At 43.9% G+C, this 21155-nt stretch overlaps 1 protein-coding gene across 5 annotated transcripts in view; it reads left to right on the plus strand.

The window, feature by feature from the left end:
* Positions 1-21155, plus strand: part of RORA (RAR related orphan receptor A) — a 933557-nt gene that overhangs the window by 900903 nt on the left and 11499 nt on the right. For all 5 annotated transcript variants that reach the window (XM_060174402.1, XM_060174403.1, XM_060174405.1 and 2 more), the window contains 6 exons: positions 910-1305; positions 9993-10114; positions 14035-14167; positions 15498-15605; positions 17167-17277; positions 18950-19062. In XM_060174402.1, coding sequence (XP_060030385.1) covers positions 910-1305; positions 9993-10114; positions 14035-14167; positions 15498-15605; positions 17167-17277; positions 18950-19062 — 983 coding nt within the window. The remainder of the gene's footprint in view (positions 1-909; positions 1306-9992; positions 10115-14034; positions 14168-15497; positions 15606-17166; positions 17278-18949; positions 19063-21155) is intronic.

The following is a 21155-nucleotide window of genomic DNA, read 5'->3' on the forward strand; positions in this document are numbered from 1 at the left end:
TCTTCCCCTCCTCTCTCCATTTCTCTCTGTCCTATCCAACAACAACAACATCAATAACAACAACAATAATAACTACAACAATAAAACAACAAGGGCATCAAAAGGGAATAAATAAATATTTTAAAAAGATTAAAATAATAATAATTAAAAAAAAACCTTTGGACTCTCAAGCATGAGGTCCCGAGTTCGATTCCCGGCAGCACATGTGCCAGAGTGGTGTCTGGTTCTTTCTCTCTCCTCCTATCTTTCTCATAAATAAATAAAATCTTTATTTTAAAAAAAAAAAAGAAGAAAAGAAAGAGACAGAGCAGTAGGAGAGACATCAAAGCATGACTCCACTGTCCATGGAGCCCCGCCTCCCCCTTGGTGCTGTCCATGGATGTAACATCGGGAATGGAACCTAGGCCACGGGCCTGTACTCTTTTTTTTTTTTTAGTATTTTTTAAATGTTTATTCCCTTTTGTTGCCCTTGTTGTTTTATTGTTGTAGTTATTATTGTTGTCGATGTCATCATTGTTGGATAGGACAGAGAGAAATGGAGAGAGATGGGGCAGACAGAGAGGGGGAGAGAAAGATAGACACCTGCAGACCTGCTTCACCGCCTGTGAAATGACTCCCCTGCAGGTGAGGAGCCGGGGGCTGGAACCGGGAACCTTACTCCAGTCTTTGCACTTGGCACCACCTGCGCTTAACCACCAGACTCCCAAAGCCTGTACTCTTACCTGTGGAGCCATCTCCCAGCCACTGAGAATGGGAGGGTTTGTTGTTGTTGTTGTTGTTGTTGTTGTTGCTGTTGTCTTTGGCTTGAGAATCTCTGTGACTTCAAACTGTCACTCGGGAGGAGAGGATGAAGAAAAAGGCGCGTCTCAGATGGCGTGGTGGGCGTTTTTCTGTTTTGTTTCTCGCCAGCTGTCAAATTTGGTCGGATGTCGAAAAAGCAGAGAGACAGCTTGTACGCAGAAGTGCAGAAGCATCGGATGCAGCAGCAGCAGCGGGACCACCAGCAGCAGCCCGGGGAGGCTGAGCCGCTCACACCCACCTACAACATCTCGGCCAACGGGCTGACGGAACTTCACGACGACCTCAACAGCTACATGGACGGACACACCCCTGAGGGCAGCAAGGCAGACTCGGCCGTCAGCAGCTTCTACCTGGACATCCAGCCCTCCCCGGATCAGTCGGGGCTGGATATCAACGGCATCAAACCAGAACCTATCTGCGACTACACACCAGCGTCTGGCTTCTTCCCCTACTGTTCTTTCACCAACGGAGAGACTTCCCCTACCGTGTCCATGGCAGAACTAGGTAAGGGCTTCCTGGCCTCCCTGCGGGAGCTGCTCCCCTGACCCCGGCTGTTTAAGGGGCTGGTTTGACTTTCCTCCGATCGGTTCAGATGCTGGGAAGAAGATGCCACAAGCAGAGTAGTTATTTTTCTACCCACTGAACCACTTCACCTATTTATTTAATTTTCTTTGCCACCAGGGTAATTGTTGGGATTTGATGCCTCGTGAGCTGGGGAGACAGCATTAATGGTTCTACAAAAGGCTTTCACGCCTGAGGCTCCAAAGTCCCAGTTTCAATTCCTGGCAGCACCCTAAGCCAGAGCTGAGCAGTGCTCTGGTTTGTTCTCTCTCTTTCTCTCTCCTTTTTTTTTTTTTTTTTTTTTTTAGTATCTTTGTTTATTTATTGGAAAGAGACAGCCAGAAATCAAGAGGGAAGGGGGAGATAGAGAGGGAGAGAGAGACAGAGAGACACCTGCAGACCTGCAGCACTGCTCCCCCCCCCCCAAGTGGGGACTAGGGCTTTGAACCCAGGTCCTTGCCCATTGTAACTTGTACACTCAACCAGGTGTGCCACCACCCGACCCCTGGTAGTTCTCTGTGTGTATCTTTCTCTCTGTGTCTCTCTTTCATTAAAAATAAGTCCGGGGCATCCATAACGCTAACACTGAGGAAACCCTGAGGATCTTGCTAGTCTTTGCTTCGGTTTTGTTCTTGGAAGTCAGCGGAAGAGCAGTTGTATGTGGTTGTTAAGTCTCAACTCGACTTATTGACACTATTTCAAAAACGTTTGTATGTATTATATTTGTGGGGAGGTAAAATAATGGCCTGAGATTTTTTTTTTTTTTTAAAGTTTATTTTTTCTTTCTTTTTTTTTTTTTTATAAAATTCCTTTATTTATTGGATAGATAGCCAGATAGTTGAAAGGAAGGGAGAGAGAGAGGGAAAGAGACAGAGAGACACCTGCAGTACTGCTTCACCACTTGCAAAGCTTTCCCCCTGCAGGTGGGGACCAGGGGCTCGAACCTGGGTCCTTGAGCATTGCAACACGTGCTCTCAACCAGGTGCGCCACCACCCGGCCCCCTAGCCTGAGATTTTTATCAAATATGAAGAGTAGCTATTTATGAAAAGCAAAGAAATGTCTATTTTTGTTTCTTTGTTCCCAGTTGATGTAGATAAATTTTAAGGTGCATTAAAGCAGTGATAAAGAAAAAAAATTAAAAAATTAAAAAATAAATCCAGGGAGTCAGGCGGTAGCGCAGCTGGTTAAGCGCACATGGCACAAAGCACAAGGACCAGCAGAAGGATCCTGGTTCGAGCCCCCGGATCCCCACCTGCAGGGGAGTCGCTTCACAGGCGGTGAAGCAGGTCTGCAGGTGTCTATCTTTCTCTCCCCCTCTCTGTCTTCCCCTCCTCTCTCCATTTCTCTCTGTCCTATCCAACAACAGCAACAACATCAATAACAACCATCAAAACAAGAGCAACAAAAGGGAATAAATAAATAAATATTTAGAACAAATAAAAATAAATCCACTGCTCCCAGTAGCCATTTTCTTTTCCCTTTTTGTTTCGTTAGATAGAAACTGAGCAATAGAGAGGAAGGAGAGAGAGAAAAATAGAGATCCTGCAACACAGTTACAACACTCAGAAAGCTTCCCCTCTACCCCAACAGGTGGGGCAGGAGTCTTGAACCCGGGTCCTCAAGCATAGTAATGTACACACCCTATTAAGTGTACTGCTTGCCCAGCCCTTGCCCTGCCTCTTGGCTTTTGACTTATTCCTGTTTCCTATCCCAGAAATAGACAACGGGAGCATAAAGTTGACCTTTTGGTTACATAGAAAACTGGGAGCTCACTCAGAGAGTGAGTGATCGAAACAAGTCCAGGAAATGCTTCCCAACCAAGTCACAAAGATAGCAGCCAACACAATGCACCCAGGCCATAGACATCTTTTGGATCGCGGCAGGGTTGTAAATCCTTTCAGTTGGCTGTTGGGGGTTATGACTGAAAGTTCAGATGTTTGTTCAACTAGGGATGGGAGGGTGGGAGCCGGGGGAAGGTCTAGGCCAATATGTGTAAAGAGTCTATTGACATCGGTTCTACCATCTCCTCTGTCCCTGTAAGCATCAGGTTTTTCCACCCTTGGACATTCTAGAAATACAAAAGGGAAACTGACTGCTTTACTTGCCAAAATGTTCTCGGGCCGGACCTGGCTGGCAAAACTTATGTATTAGACAATTTCACCACGTCTTCCTTCTTCTTCCCAACACAACACACACCAAAAAAAAATCCTGTCATTTTTCTTATCACTGTGACATTCTTGAGAGATGTGACCTAGAAATGCTGATGAAATAGACAATGGAAAAACTTTCTGTGTCAAGGCGGGTGTGTTAACAGCCTCTGTTCTATTTAATCGATTTTTAAGTGTGCCACTATTCTTAGAAAAACTTTGATAAGAACCTTTGCCGGCTGAGAATTTGATCTGTTCTCTCCCGGTGATTCTGCACACAAAGGTTCTAATCCTTTGGGATATTTCAATTAGTTGCTGTGGAAAATGACTAAGTTAACCGGAGGGGAGAAAGAAGATTTCAGATGGGGGTGGGGGGAAGAGCCCAGCAGGTTCTGATCTGAGTACAGACATCCTCGTTCACAGAAATAGCAGGTTCTGTGCTTTCAGTGGTCCTTCTACCTCTGTACCCCCCCCCACACCACCCCATAAAACACTTTTAAAGATAAATGTGTATTCCCATTCAAATCTATCTCCAAATAGAACAAATTGAATGCTCTTGACAGTTTCTACACAAGCACCTTTTTATGGATCTAAATTTAAATCCCCAAGAGCAAGGGCATTTGGAGCTCAGTCTTCAACCACTGATCACCATTAAAGGTGCGGTGCTGCTCTTTTGATTAACAGGAAACCGTCTGAACTAGAAGCCAAGCTGAGCAGAGAGGTAGGCTTGATTTTTTTTTTCCCCCTTGAACTAGAACAAAAAAAAAAAAAAAAAAAAAACACTCCCATTTTTGTCATAAAATCTTGGTTGGCTGAGCCTTAAGCAGAATGGTCATGAAAGTAAGGTTTGCAGAAGTGAATTAGGATTTGATTGGTGGCGTGAAAAATGGCCTGGTGCATGCTAGGTTGACTTCCACCATGTCAGAAAGACTAGTCCGTCTGTCTAGCCTATTTTGTTGTCAGCTGTTTGACCTTGAACTCGACCCATAGGGCTCTAGCCATAGTGCTGGCCTAGAATGGGACATTCAGGCTACATATGCTTAGATGTTTCTGTGGAACCAACTCCTACAATACAGTTTCCTCTTCCTTACCCTCACCTCCCTGTGCAGTCTGGGAGCCCTGAATCTTTAAACTTTCTCTTTGCTTTTCTAAATATAAGAGTGTTTATAAAAAAAAAAAAAAAAAAAAAAAGAGTGTCTTGGTTTAATTTTATTTTCATTTATTTATTATTGGATAAAGACAGAGAGAAATGAAGAGGAGAGGAGGGGGAGAGAAATTGAGAGGGAGGGAGAGATAGAGAAGAAGAGAGACAGAGAGACACCTGCAGCCCTGCTTCACCACTTGTGAAGCTCCCCCCCACCCCACCCCCCCGCAGGTAGGGAGCCGGGGGCTTGAACCGGGTCCTTGTGCTTTGGGCCATGTGTGCTTAACCTGCTGCACTACCACCCAGCCCTGAAGCTGCCTTTTTAGCTTGTGTGTTGCCCAATATATGAGTTTTCTCTCCAGCATAAGGGATTACTTATCTGTCATCGTAACACATACACTTCGCTTTGTTATTTTTTAGTGAATCTTGGTTGTTTTTAGTATCTGTAATATATCTGTTCTAGATCTGGACCATATAACCCAGGCGCTATTTTATCCATCCAAATCCCTAGGTAGAAATACGGACACATTACCACTAAAAGCAATGGATTCTTAGAGATACTGTTACTGGAAAAAAACAAAAAAAAAAGTAGGGCTTACGGACATGTTATTGGAATAATTATTTTCCACTTGTAAAACCAGTTTCATTTGTCTAAAATCTGACATGTCTTGTTTCAAGAGACGGCAGGGCTTTAATCCTCAAAGGGCAGACTCTGGGGAATTCGGGGGACTGGCGAAGTGTAGTGATACACCTGGCTATTCTGTGTTCTCCTGGCTAGTCAAGCCACTTGGTACATGTGAACGTGACCAAAGATGAAAGCCCCGTTCTATCGTTTGTCAGACGAATCCTTGGGAGTCATCCTGAACATGAGTTCGTATTATGTATTCTGGAAAAGGCCACAGTACATGGGGAAACAGTCCTAATTTAAGGGGGCCAGGCGGTGGTGCATGTAGCTTAGCGTACACACTACAGTACGCAAGGATCTGGGTTCAAGCCCCTGGTCCCCAGGCAGTGAAGCAGGTCTGCAGGTGTCCGTCTTTCTCTCCTCCTCTCTGTCTTCTCCTCCTCTCTCCATTTCTCTCTGTCCTATCCAACAACATCAGCAGCAATAATGGCAACAACAATAGTAATAACAATAATAACAATAAACAACAAGGGTAACAAAAGAGAAAAAAAAAATAGCTTCCAGGAGCAGTGGATTCATAGTGCAGGCACCAAGCCCCAGTGATAACGCTGGAGAAAAAAAAAAAAGTCAGCTTCTAGGACCAACAAGATACTTCACGTAGGAAGGTGTCTGCCTTCTGAAGCCTGGACCCCAAACACAAGAAGGAAGCTTAAGAGCTGCGATGTGTTTGTCTCTGTCTCTTCCTCTCTCTCTCTCTCTCTCCCCCTTCTTCCTTACCTCCCTCCCTCTGTCTATCTCTCTCTTTTTATCTGAAAACAGCAGGTCCAAAGAAGTCCAGTCTCACTACAGTGTTCAAGGACCCAAGTTCAAGCCCCTGGTCCCCACCTGCAAGGGAAAAACTTCTCAAGTGGTAAAGCAGGGCTGCGGGTGTCTCTCTGCCTCTCTCCCTATCTCCTCTCAATTTCTTTTGTCTCTATCCAATAACAAATAAATAAATAAAAATATTTTTTTATTTATTTTCCTTTTTGTTGCCTTTGTTTTTTTATTGTTGTTGTAGTTATTGTTGTTGTTACTGATGTTGTCATTGTTAGGACAGAGAGAAATGGAGAGAGGAGGGGAAGACAGAGAGGGAGAGAGAAAGATAGACACCCGCAGACCTGCTTCACCGCCTGTGAAGTGACTCCCCTGCAGGTGGGGAACCGGAGGCTCGAACCAAGATCCTTAAGCCGGTCCTTTCACTTTGTGCCATGTGCGCTTAACCCACTGTGCTACTGCCCAAATCCCAATAAAAATACTAAAAAAAAAAAAAGTGAAGTCAAGTCCCAGTGATGACCAAAAAAAAAGAAAAAATAAGTCAGCTTTTACCAGAGATAGTCCTAGCTTTGCTGTAGGTTATGCCATTCCCGTTTTAGCCATGTCACCTCTGTAGTGTCTATCCGCTTACTGACAGATTATAGACACCCAGGCCAGGGAGATAGCCTAATGATTCTGAAAAGACTTTCATGAAAGCCTGAGGCTCCGAGGTCTAAGGTTCAACCCCCAGCACTACCATCTGCCAGAGCTGAGCAGGGCTGTGACAGATACATACATAAGAGTCATGAAAATTCATAGTATCAACCCTGGGAGCAAGTGGTGTGTATCAGAGTCATTGTCCTCTTGCCAGATTTAAAAACTTGGAAAAAGCCATTCAGTCTCAATGTGATTTGATCTCATCTGTAAAATGGAAATGATACTTTTACTATGATACTTTTACTCTGGCCATGATAAAGACTCTCCCTCCCACCCCCTTCCCCCCACCAAAGGAAATTATCTTATATTGGGGCTTACAGTAGGCATCATTGTTTTAAATGGCTTTTTCATTATATATATATGTATATATATATATTTGATATATTTCCTTTTTGGCTAGAGACCATTGGTGAAGCTTCCTCCCTGAAACTCGGGACTAGGGACTTGAACCTTGTGCACAGTAATGTGTGTGTTTTCTTGTCTTTTATGTTCATGTTCTAAAAATACAGAGGAGTTTGGTGGAGGAGAGAGGGGGAGCTTTGAAAGTGGGGAAGCGGGACTGCAGGTGTCTCTTTGTCTCTCTCCTCTATCTCTCCTTCCCTCTCAATTTCTCTCTGTCTCCAATAAATAAATAAACCTTTACAAAATATAAAACCCAGATTGCTCATGTAAGGGGGTAGGGCAGTGACACACCTGATAAAGCACCATGTTAAAACAAACACATTTGGAGGTCTGGTGATGGCGCACCCAGTAGAAAGCCCATGTTACCATCCATGAGGATCCGGGTTCAAGCCCCTAGCCTCCACCTGCAAGAGGGAAGCTTTACAAGTGGTGGAGCAGTGCTGCAGCTCCTCCTTCTCTCTCTCTCTCTCCCCCCCTCCCTTCCTCCTTCCCTCTCTCCTTCCCTCTCCCCTCTGCCCCTCTATTTCTCTCCGTATTTGTCACAGAAATAAAAAGCACCCCCTCCAAAAAAGGGGGGGGGTCCAGGAATGATGGTGTGAGACACCACACTAACTGTGTATCTTTCCACGGGTCTGGCCATTACTGTCTTCTGCCTGTAAAATCCCATTCACACATTTGCCAGATGCACTGAGTTGGAATCAGAGGCAGTTGGCGAGAATGCAGCTACTGCCCTCTACTGGCTAGTCCCGTACAGTGCACCGACTGTTTCACTTGGAAAAGCTGGGCTTTTTTTTTTTTTTTTTTTAAATAGGTGCTAATTAATGGGTGGAAGCAGTGTTTGGGATACAGTGAAACAAGACCATAATCATTAGCTGCGAAAGAAGTATCATTTGGGAGAGAAATGCCATGAGCTTCTTTCCAGCCTTCATCTCCTAGGATGCCCTGCTCCCTCAGTCTTCACTCCTCCCTGTCCCCCCACCCCAAAAATGGCTTTAGGACTTATACTTACAGCCTTTGCCTCTGAATCCCCAGTACCTGTCTTTCCCCCCACCCTGGCTTCACACAGACATTACTGGCTACGGACTGTCAGTTCAATTACTGGCTTCTCCCTCCTTCTCTCATCAGTCACTTTCCTGTCCCTATCTTTCTTTCCAGTTTTCTCTTATTTATTTGTTTGTTTCTATGGTATATGTTTGTTGTTTTCATGTCTCTGTGGTGTGAAGCAGAACTTCAGCGTCTCTACAGGGATTCTGGTGTCAGGCTTCATTCCAGGAAAGCCAGCTCTATTTTCACAGAAACAGGTCTTTTTATGTCTTTACATTAAACAAATCCCCTCTCCCTCCCACCCCCTGCCCTTTTCCAAAAAGAAAATTATCTTATATTGGGGCTTACATTAGGCATCATTGTTTTAAATGGCTTTTTCATTCTTTAAATATATATATATATATATTAGATATATTTCCCTATTGGTTAGAGACCATTGGTGACGCTTCCTCCCTGCAGCTTCGGACTGGGGACTTGAACCTTGTGCACAGTAATGTGTGTGTTTTCTTGTCTTTTATGTTCATGTTCTAAAAATGTAAAAATAGAGGAGTTTGGTGGAGGAGGGAGGGGGAGCTTTGAAAGTGGGGAAGCGGGACTGCAGGTGTCTCTTTGTCTCTCTCCCTATCTCTCCTTCCCTCTCAATTTCTCTCTGTCTCCAATAAATAAGTAAACCTTTACAAAATACAACACCCAGATTGCTCATGTAAGGGGGGGGCAGGTTAGTGACACACCTGATTAAAGCACCTGGGTTCAAGCCATTCAAACGAGGGAAGTCTCACAAGTGGTGAAGCAGGTCGGCAAGTGTCTCGTTTTCTCTCTCCCTCTCTAATCACCCCTTCCCCTCAACTTCTCTCTGTCTCTATAAAAATAAACAAATAAGGGAACCGGGCAGTAGCGTAGTGGGTTAAGCGCACGTGGCGCAAAGCGCAAGGACCAACGTAAGGATCCCGGTTCGAGCCCCCGGCTCCCCACCTGCAGGGGAGTCGCTTCACAGGCGGTGAAGCAGGTCTGCAGGTGTCTGTCTTTCTCTCCCCCTCTCTGTCTTCTCCTCCTGTTTCCATTTCTCTCTGTCCTATCCAACAACGATGACAACAATAATAACCACAACAATAAAAACAAGGGCAACAAAATGGAATAAATAAATAAATATTTAAAAAATAAAAAATAAAATAAACAAATAAATAAATTGGCCATGGGAACAGTGAAACTCACTGTGCAGGCACCATAATAACCTTGGTGGCAATACCAAAAAAAAAAAAAAAAATCGATCGATAAAAATAAAAACTTTTAGGGAGTCGGGCTGTATAGCACAGCGGGTTAAGTGCAGGTGGCGCAAAGCACAGGGACCGGCACAAGGATCCCGGTTCGAACCCCGGCTCCTCACCTGCAGGGGAGTCGCTTCACACGCGGTGAAGCAGGTCTGCAGGTGTCTGTCTTTCTCTCCTCCTCTCTGTCTTCCCCTCCTCTCTCCATTTCTCTCTGTCCTATCCAACAACGACAACAACAATAATAACTACAACAATAAAACAACAAGGGCAACAAAAGGGAATAAATAAATAAAATAAATATTTTAGAAAAAAATAAAATAGAAAAAATAAATAAAAACTTTAAAAAGCACCAAGTTGGATTCAGACTGATTCAGCCTGTTGCGTCCTGCACGTTGCTTCTCAGGTCGGCTGTGAAGTATGGAACACACTGGTAGTCCAGCCAAGAACTGGGCCCTTCACCTTTGTGACTTGTTGTTTGTTTTCTCCTTAGAACACCTTGCACAGAATATTTCTAAATCACACCTGGAAACTTGCCAATACTTGAGAGAAGAGCTCCAGCAGATAACGTGGCAGACCTTCCTACAGGAGGAAATCGAGAACTATCAAAACAAGGTAGATCTGAGGGACTGTTCCCTAGGCACGAGAAAACCAGTGGGAAGGGGACCGATCGGTGGAGGAAAGTGAATGGAGTTCATGGGCAGACCAGAGGAGGGTTTGCCCCTTATCAGACAGCAGCGAGTTTCTGTTTTTAAGATCTCTCTTGGGGTGGGTGGTTGGAGGGGGCAGGCGGGTGGGTGGTGGCACACCCAGTTAAGCACACATAGTATATGAAGTATGTGGGTTTGGGTTCAAACCCCGGTTCTCACCTGCAGGGTGGTGTTGCTTCACAAGCGGTGAGGCAGGTCTGTGGGTGTCTGTCTGTCTCTCTCCTTCTCTATCTCTCCCTGCCCTCTTAATTTCTCTCTGTCCTGTCCAATAAAATGGGAAAAATAAATAACCACCAGGAGCAGTGGATTTGTAGTGCTGGCACCAATAGCAGTGATAACCCTGGAGGCAAAATGGAAAAAAAAAAAACTTTCTTCCAGCCCTGGCCATGTATGTAGAGCTTTGTCATCTTACAGAGGTGCACCAGGAACAAAGATATCCCGCATACTCTGCATGTGTCTCCTTCGATTTATCAGTGAGGGGCAAGATTAAGCAACTTCCAGAAATGTAAAGGAATATCACTGTGAACCATTTTGAAGTAGGGAAGTTCCTGTTCAGTAATCTCACACCCTCCCACCGCCAGCAACATTCCATGTTTCCAGAGGTTTAGAAGGAGTCTGGAGGGGCTGGGCGGTGGCTGACTTCGTTAAGTGCACGTGTTACAGTGCACAAGGATCCAGGTTCAAGCCCCCAGTCCTCACCTGCAGGAGGGAAAGTTTTGCCAGTGGTAAAACAGTGCTGCAGGAGTCTCTCTCTCTCTCTCTCTCTCTTTTTCTCTTTCTCTCTCTCTCTCTGTCCCCTCCTTCTCTTTCTCACTCTCTCTCTCTCTCTCTCTCTCTCTCTCTCTGTCTACCCCTTCCCTCTTGCTTCTGGCTGTCTCTAATACATACAAAGGAGTCTAGAAAGGATGTGCATGAAGAAAGAGAAAAAAAAAGGTTTGGAAGGTTATGATCATAGCTTAGTCTGAGCCTAGAAATAGTATTGCTCCTCCTTCAAAATAAACACGCTAAGATGGAGGTCTGAGCTGTTTCTGCCTTGTAAACAAAGGTTCTGCAGAGTTATTTGTCTTTTTTTAAGAAAGAAAGAAAAAAGAGAGAGAGAGAGAGAGAGAAAGAAAGAAGAAAGTAAGGAAAGAAAGAAAGAGAAAGGGGAGTCGGGCTGTAGCGCAGCGGGTTAAGCGCAGGTGGCGCAAAGCACAAGGACCGGCGTAAGGATCCCGGTTCGAACCCCGGCTCCCCACCTGCAGGGGAGTCGCTTCACAGGCGGTGAAGCAGGTCTGCAGGTGTCTGTCTTTCTCTCCTCCTCTCTGTCTTCCCCTTCTCTCTCCATTTCTCTCTGTCCTATCCAACGACAACAACAATAATAACTACAACAATAAAACAACAAGGGCAACAAAAGGGAATAAATAAATAAAATAAATATTTAAAAAAAAAAAGAAAGAAAGAGAAAGGAAGGAAGAAACTAGCAGGGGTCAAAATGGAACGAGAGATTGTGACTCTTAGTCATCCATCCATCTCTTTTGGTCAAAGAAAATACTGTCATGGGGCCGGGTGGTGACTCACCTGGTTGAGCGCACATGTTACAACGCGCAAGAACCCAGGTTCGAGCCTCCGGTCCCCACCTGCAGGGGGAAAGCTTTGCGAGTGGTGAAGCAGGGCTGCAGTGCCTCTCTGCCTCTCTCCCTCTCCATCACTGGCTTCCCTCTCAATATCTGGCTGTCTCTATGCAATAAATAAATAAAGATGATGCCACAAAAAAAATTTTAAAAAGAAAAAAAATTCTGTAACTTGTCGTGATGCTTGAAGATATTCAGACCATAAGAGATGATGACAGAAAACTCCCTCATCCTTTCACAATAGGAGAAAACTGATGTCCTCTGGCACTAGGCCAGAGAGTAAAAGTGTCAGGATTCTTGGGTCCTCATTCAGTGTCTCCCCTCCCCCCATGTTGTTGGCAAAAGCAGTTACTTAGGCTGGTTTGGGAGGACCAAGTGAGCAAGCAACTCAGAAACTCTGGATTGCCATTGGGGAGTGACTATATTAAAAAAAAAAAAGTGCGGGGACCAGCCCGTTAAGTGCACATAGGACTAAGTGCAAGGACTTGCCCAAAGACTCAGGTTTGATATCCCACCTTTGGAGGGATGGGGGGGGGGGTCACTTCACAAGTGGTAAAGCAGATCTGCAGGTATCTATCTTTCTCTTTTCTTCTCTATCTCCCGCTCCTCTCTCAATTTCTCTCTGTCCTATCCAATAATATGGAGAAAAGAAAAAAAAAATTCCTGCCAGGAGCAGTGGATTTGTAGTGCAGGAGAGGAGCCCCAGCAATAACCCTGGAGGCAAATAATAAGAATAACAATATCAAATGGGGCGGGCCCAGGGAATAGAAACACCGGCTATCAGTTTACCTTCAAGACAGCTGGTGATGTCAGGTGCCAAAGCAGCAAAGAGAAGCAAAGAAGCAATGAAGAAATAGCAAAGTGTATGAGACAGGGTCCAGGGTGAGAAACGTTTGGATGAGATCCCAGCTTCGGTACTTGACCAGCTGGGCAGCCTCTCTGAGTGTTAGCGTCCATTCTGGGACAATGTCCTTGTGCACATGGAATGAGACAAGGGTGCCGGAAAGGGCTTAGCTCTCTCCAGGTGTGCAGTAAATGTTCCTGCATCTCCTGTACCATATACACACACACATACACACACACACACACACACACACACACACACACCAGGTAAATAAATCAATGTGCAATTCCCCTGGAGTCAAATAACCACATAGAAGGTCCAACTTTGAAATATGGGGTGATCTCATTCACAGACAGAAGTTGAGAAATAAAAACGAAAGGGGAAACACAGAGCAGACCTCAGACTGGCTTTGGTGTATAGCACCAAAGTAAAGGACTCTGGGAAACGAGGAGGGGGCTGCTTTCAGGTCCTGGTGCATCATGATAGAGGAAGACCTGGGCTGAGGGTGAGAGTGTTTTGCAGAAAAGTAAGAAATTTTACACATGTACCAACGACTGTATTTACTGTTGACTATAAACCATTAATCCCCCCCAATATTTTTTTAAATTTTTTATTAGTGATTTAGTAATGATTAACAATATTTGTAAGGTAGCAGGCGTACAATTCCACACAGTTCCCACCACCAGAGTTCTGTGTCCCAGCCCTCCATTGTCCCAGCCCTCTATTCTTTATCCCTCTGGGAATCTGGATCAAAGATCTTTATGGGGTGCAGAAAGTGGAAGGTCTGGCTTCTCTAAATGCTTCTCTGTTGGACATGGGCATTAGCAGGTTAAAAACTTTTTTTGTTGTTTGTTATTTTAAAAAGGAGAAGATCCTATTTTGCTTTTCTTTGTGACCCAGAGCTAAAGCCCTGGCATGAATTTATTATCCTGTCTCTTGTTTTTATCTTTTCACTACTTATATGCTCACAACATCACTCGACACCCTGTCTTTGTCATCCAAAATGAAAAAGAGAAACTAGCGATAAGGAAAAAAGTTGGAAGCGAATGTGGTAACCCCAAGTATCTTTGTAAATTGACAAACCAACCGCTGACACACACACACACACACACACACACACACAGACACACACACACACACACACACACCAATCCTCTAGTCTTTTAAAAATTCAGTTCCAAAGAAGAAAAGTGGTAACCCCAAGTATCTTTATAAATTTACAAACCACACACACACACACACCAATTTTCTAGTCTTTTAAAAAATCAGTTCCAAAGAAGGGTGTTTGGAAAAATCAAGACAGGTTTGAACCAAGCAGGCTAAGACCTTGCATAACTGTGTGCCTGGTTTTGTCTCTCACCTTGACAGCAGCGGGAAGTAATGTGGCAGTTGTGTGCCATCAAGATCACAGAAGCTATCCAGTACGTGGTGGAGTTTGCCAAACGCATTGATGGATTTATGGAACTGTGTCAAAACGATCAGATTGTGCTTCTCAAAGCAGGTAGGTGCTTTTTGCAAGTTAAGTGGGAGATCTCTTCCTAACCCGCTTCCACATGCTTATTAAGGAAATGCTGGCTAAGGAAGTGTCGTCGGGAACAGTTTTTTCTCCAATGATAACAGCTCAGGTTTCTTCGTGTTTAAGTTTTCTGAGCCATCAGCAAGGAACATTCCCTCGATCTTGCTTTTCCTCTGGTTAAAAGAGATGACTTTGAAGGATATGTACATTTTTTCAGTTTTGCCATCATTTGTGGTGTTTTTTTATTATTACTTATTTTATCAGAGCACTGATCAGCTCTGGCTTATAGTGGTGTCGGGGGACTGAACCTGGGACTTTGGAGCCTCAGGCATGAGAGTCTCTTTGCATAAATACTACACTATCTAACCCCACTCATGTTTTATTTTCTATACCCCAGCTTCTCAGAAGGTTACAGAAAGTTGTTAGGGAGGGAGGATAAAAAAGACTATTTGCAAAACTCAGAAATATAGCCTTTTTTAAAATGAATATGAGTGTTTTCCCAGCAGATCTGAGGCTCTGAATTACCACCAGAATATCAAATAAGTCATCTGCTAACTCTTTTTTCTTTTTTTTTAATATTTATTTTATTTATTTATTCCCTTTTGTTGCCCTTGTTGTTTTATTGTTGTAGTTATTATTGTTGTTGTCGTTGTTGGATAGGACAGAGAGAAATGGAGAGAGGAGGGGAAGACAGAAAGGGGGAGAGAAAGACAGACACCTGCAGACCTGCTTCACCGCCTGTGAAGCGACTCCCCTGCAGGTGGGGAGCCGGGGTTCGAACCGGGATCCTTATGCCGGTCCTTGTGCTTTGCGCCACCTACGCTTAACCCGCTGTGCTACAGCCCGACTCCCTTCTTTTTTTTTTTTTAATTGACACCAAGGTTACCAATGGGACTTGGTGATGGCCCTATGAATCCACTGTTCCTGGTGGATTTAAAAATTAAATAATTTTAGTTTTTTAATTTTTTTTTAATTTGACAGGACAGAAATTGAGAGGAAAGGGGAGTGAGACAAAAAGACACATGCTTCACTGCAGGTGGGGCCGGGGGCTTGAACCCGGACCCTTGTGCATGGTAACACGTGCACTTAACTGGGAACACCACTGCCTGCCACTCCCCCCCCCCCCAAATCGTCAATAGTACAGACCTCAGCTTTACCCGTCTTTTATTATGCTAGTGTACCTGACCTTTCTGAATACAGACTCTTGTGATAGAAGGCTCAGGGGCCCAGCTCCCATCAGGGAACTCTGCATTTTCATGTTGGAAAGGGACTCCCCAAGAAGGAGTAATCCAAACCATTTCCTGTCTTTGGTTAGGTTCTCTGGAAGTGGTGTTTATCAGAATGTGCCGTGCCTTTGATTCTCAGAACAACACCGTGTACTTTGATGGGAAATATGCTAGCCCTGATGTCTTCAAATCCTTAGGTAAGGAGCCCTGTGCTTTCATCTGGCTTTCAAACAGGGGTGTAGCAAGAGAGGGGAACATAGTGAAGGGTGTTGTTGAAACTAGTTGGAACTGGTTATTTTGGAGACAGAAAGTAAGAAACCGTCACACTCTCATGTACTGTACTGAAGAAAATTCACATAGCTTAGATGCTCTGTGTGTGTGTATCACATGGAAAGCTGGTCATTGAAGAGTTTTATATCCTATATCCTTCCAGATCTTAAGAACCAGATTAGTAGGATTTATGTTCCTCATGTCAAGCAGAGAATGTGATTAGATACAAAAGTCAGAGTTAGAAGTCTGCCCTTCTCTGTTCCTTCAGTAGCAGCCATTAATGAGGCTTAAGCGTAGACATCAAAGAAAGAAAACACAGGAAGATGAGACTGTGACATGTACTTTTTTATATATAATTTTTATTTATAAAAAGGAAATACTGACAAAAACCATAGCATAAGAGGACTACAACTCCACACAATTCCCACCACCAGAACTCCGTATCCCATCCCCTCCCCTGATAGCTTTCCTATTCTTTAACCCTCTGGGAGTATGGACCCAAAGTCATTGTGGGATGCAGAAGGTGGAAGGTCTGGCTTCTGTAATTGCTTCCCCGCTGAACATGGGCGTTGACAGGTCAGTCCATACTCCCAGCCTGTCTCTCTCTTTCCCTAGTGGGGTGGGGTTCTGGGGAAGCGGGGCTCCAGGACACATTGGTGGGGTTGTCTGTCCAGGGAAGTCTGGTTGGCGTCATGTTAGCCTCTGGAACCTGATGGCTGAATAGTTAACATATAAGACCAATCAAATTGTTGACCAATCATGAACCTAAAGGCTGGAACAGTTCATATGAAGAGTTGGAGATAGTTAGTAGTCCTGGTTTAGTTATATTGCAAAGAGTGTGGCATGTACTTTTAAAATACATTATTTTGGATGTCTGTAAGTAACGTGGAATACACTCTTTGTGAAGAATGGGGCAACCACCATGATAAGTTAAGTGCTTTTTAAAACACTTAAATGATAGAAGGTTTTGATATTTGAGTATATCCCTTTGGCACTTGAAGGATACACTTAGCATGCAGAGATTAGACACCAACCGAAGAAACATAATCTTGGGTATGGTGTATCATTTAATGAAAGTTTTAATTCTGCATCATTTACAATTTTGCCACTGAGAGTGTCATTGGTTAGTTATTGTTTCTCTCCAAGTCTGTTTTCTTGCCTTTGGTGTGGAAATAATAATAATAATAATAACAACATACCTCCCTCATAGAGTTATTGTGATATAGTAGGGAACTCAAAGAACTCTTGTTCAGCAATGCCTAACAAAGGAAGCAGGAGCTGTAAATCCTTGTTATTCTAAATTATGCTGATGGTAAAGTAAGCTGAACAGATTGTTTGTTTAATATTTCAAACTCCTACTCTTTACAAGTGTCATTACTGTCCCCAAAGATTTTCAGGTACTAGATCCTTCTCTGCACCTGCTAATACACTTTCCTCCTACAAAAAATAACCAAAAGCCTACACTGTCTTTGTTTTAATCTTTGGCAGGTTGTGAAGACTTTATTAGCTTTGTATTCGAATTTGGAAAAAGTTTATGTTCTATGCACCTAACTGAAGATGAGATTGCATTGTTTTCTGCATTTGTACTAATGTCAGCAGGTAAGATGATCAAATCAAAACACACAGGTTTTAAAACTGTGCAGATGAAGGATTCCATGGGAGAGTTATCAAAAGAGGCTTACCAGAGAGAAATTGAGAGGGAGACAGACAGACAAACACCTGTAGCTCTGCTTCACCACTCATAAAGCTTTCCTCTGGAGGTGGGGACCAAGGGCTTGAACCCAGGTCCTTCCACCCTGTAGTGTATGTGCTTAATCAGATCCACAGCCGCCTGGCCCCAAGTTGAAGGTTTTCAGCTAGCAACCTTCTCACACTCACTTAAGAAGTCCGCATCTGTTCTGCTGAAGTCCTAATTAAGGAGAATCAAACAAAATCTCATTGACCATTGGCTTCCTGATCTCAAGAGAAATATTCTACTAGAGTCACCCTCCTTGAAAATTGTCTCCGAAAGACTGCTTTTAAGACGTCCTGCTTCTCCTTAAGATCAATTTAAATGTTATCCACAGGTTTACCTAATTTAGATCACCTTTTCAACTCATACTTCTTCCTAGGAATCACAGCTTTTGCAAATTGACTACCTTCTATTTGGAATTCTGGCATGTATAGACTTCATCCTCAATGGCCAGCCCTTAAGTCCTGTAGAATTCTGTTGTTGATTATAGTTGCCTTGAATTGACAAGGATGGTTTTGTATGTGCCGGAAAGGCTAGAGGGGCTGAAATGTAGTTGTGAGAAAGGCTTGATGGGTCATGGTGATTTCATTTGTGCTCATATGAATATGATATAAGGTCTGAATGACTTTTTTTAAATTATGTATTTATTTATTTATTGTTGAACAGAGTCAGGGAAATTGAAAGGGGAGGGGGAGATAGAGAGGGAAATAGAGAGAGAGAGGGAGAGAGAGAGAGAGAGATCTACAGCCCTGCTTCACCACTTGTGAAGCTTTCCCCTACAAGTGAGGACCAGGGACCAGGGACTTGAACCCAGGTCCTTCTGCACTATAATGTGTGCGCTCAACCAAGTGTGCCAGCACGTGGCCTCGACTTTTTTTTCTTTTTAGAGTTGTTTATTTTTTTAATGAGAGAGGGAGAAACCAGAGCAACTACTCTGACCATGTGCACCACTGGGAATGTGACCCAAGGTCTCATGTCTGCAAAATAATCTGCTTTCCCCATTGATCCCATCTCCCCAGTCTCCAGAATGGTCGTTCCTCTGGTGGAAGATGAACCTCTGCCCTGTCTTGAAGGACCTGTCCAAACATAGAGGCTTCACTCTGCCTGATAAACTATCGTTAGTCTGCTCTCTTTTTTTCCAGCTTTATTTTATTTGATAGAACAGTGAGAAATATAGAGGGAAGAGTAAAATAGAGAGGGAAAGAGAAACAGAAAGACACCCGCAGACCTGCTTCACTTGTAAAGCTTTCCCCCTGCACTTAGGAAACATGGTCTTGAACCTAGGTCCTCATGCACTGTAATGTGTGTGCTCAACCAGGTGTGTCACCACCTAGCCCCCTTTGTTAGCCTGTTCTCTGCCCCTATGAGAGCAGATTTTGTGGGGGGGGGGGGGTAAATGAAGGGGTGCTAGCACTCCCCAAATCTGCATGAGGGTGTATTGATTAATCTGTATCTAAAAGGCAAGAGAAATTGGGGTGTTCACAAACCAGCTTAGGGTGGGGACAGTCAAGACTAAGGAGTCTTGTTTCCCTGTTTTAGACCGTTCATGGCTACAGGAAAAAGTAAAGATTGAAAAACTGCAACAGAAAATCCAGCTGGCTCTACAGCATGTTCTACAGAAGAATCACCGAGAAGACGGAATTCTAACAAAGGTGAGAGCCAGAGGGTTCCAGCTGACATTCTCTGAAGGCTCATCTGAGCCGGCTGCTCTTATACAGCCTCTGGCCTGTGCCCACAAAACAGGAGACGGCAGGCTACTGAAAAGAAAGAAAGAAAGAAAGAAAGGAAGGAAGGAAGGAAGGAAGGAAGGAAGGAAGGAAGGAAGGAAGAAAGAAAGAAAGAAAGAAAGAAAGAAAGAAAGAAAGAAAGAAAGAAAGAAAGAAAGAAAGAAAGAGGGGGTCGAGCAGTGGCGCAGTGGGTTAAGCGCAGGTGGCGCAAAGCGCAGGGACCGGCGTAAGGATCCCGGTTCGAGCCCCCGGCTCCCCACCTGCAGGGGAGTCACTTCACAGGCGGTGAAGCAGGTCTGCAGGTGTCTTTCTCTCCCCTTCTCTGTCTTCCCCTCCTCTCTCCATTTCTCTCTGTCCTATCCAACAACAAATTGCGTCAACAAGGGCAATAATAATAACCACAACGAAGCTACAACGAGGGCAACAAAAGGGGGAAAAAAATGGCCTCCAGGAGCGGTGGATTCATGGTGCAGGCACCGAGCCCAGCAATAACCCTGGAGGAGGAAAAAAAAAAGAAAGAAAGGAAGAAAGGAAGGGAGAGAGAGAGAGAAAGAAAGAAAGAATATCATTGCAAAAAAAAAACAAAAAACACTGGTGGGCCAGCATTCTGGCATTACATTCTCTGTGACATTGATTGTAGTGTGTCCTCCACTACTGTAAAGTGTCCTGTGTATATACGAAAGAAATACAAGTTTAGCATTAATACATTCTAAAAAATCATCCCTATTTTATTCACATTTTAGCATAAAGCAGACATTATGTTCCACATAGCTATAAATTAGGGCAACGATCTGTGAATTAAGGGAGAGGAAGTTATGAGGAGCAAAAACAGTTAGCTAGTAACTGACTGTCCTAGTTTTTAGTAACTGACTGTCCTAGTTTTTCTTGGTTTTTTGTTTGTTTGTTTGTTTGTTTTTTACATCCAGGGGCTCGGTACGTGCTCCTGGCAGCCATCTTTATTCCTTGTTGTTGTTGTTGGATAGCACAGAGAGACATTGAGAGAGGAGGGGGAAGACAGACAGGAGTAGAGAAAGACGGACACCTGCAGAACTGCTTCATCACTTGTGAAGCGACTCCTCTGCAGGTGGGGAGCCAGGGGGGCTCGAATCCAGTGCCTACCCCCCAATAACTGTCTGTTCTAATGCTGGTTCTTTTCTCACTAAATTCATGAATAACCAACAGGAAATGGCTTCTGCATTTTCTTCCTCGCTTGCTCATTATGACCCTGTATTCAAAGCACAAGGGTTTTTTTCTTTTTTTTTTTTTGCTAATTATTATCTTTCACAATAAAAATATGAGGATGTCAATTTATAATATGCTTCTAGCCTTTCAATCCTAATGCCAGAGCAGAGAAATGCATTGTGTTCTCTCTCTCTCTCTCTCTCTCTCTCTCTCTCTCTTCCTCTCTCTTCTTCTCTCTCTCTGTCATGAAAGCAAATAAATAAAATTTTTTTTGGAGAAAAAGAGAGACACCTCAGCACTATACTGCAAACCATAGTAGCTCCTCCTTTGGTGCTGTCCATGGTGCAGTCTTGTGGTGCTGGGACTCAAACCCGGAGCCTCACTCCATAAGGTGCACATTCAGCCAGCTCAGCTATCTCCCTGTTATATTTTCAATTTAGGATGAGTTTACCTTGTAGTAGGCAAAATCTGTATGCTGAGTTGAAATAGCAAGTATCTTGCTGGAACAAGAGTAGATAGCATAATGGTTATGCAAAGAGACTTTCATGCCTGAGGCTCCAAAGTCCCAGGTTCAGTCCCCTGGCACCATCATAAACCTGAGCTGAGCAGTGCTCTGGTTTAAAAAGAAAAAAAAAAAAAGCATCTTGGCCTTGTGTAGTACTTTTCGAGTTTGAAAACATTTTTTTTTTATTGTTGCAAATCATGTTAGCAAATGGTTATCAAAGTCTCAGAGCTATTTTCAGCAGATAGCTGGTCCCTGCTGAGTGAAACCTTACTATTGGACAGAGCAGAAAGAGGTGAAAACTTGGGTCTCACCTCCGTTCTGCCTCTCCTGC

Source organism: Erinaceus europaeus, chromosome 16 (assembly GCF_950295315.1).
Source record: "Erinaceus europaeus chromosome 16, mEriEur2.1, whole genome shotgun sequence".
Taxonomy (NCBI): Eukaryota; Metazoa; Chordata; class Mammalia; order Eulipotyphla; family Erinaceidae; genus Erinaceus; species Erinaceus europaeus.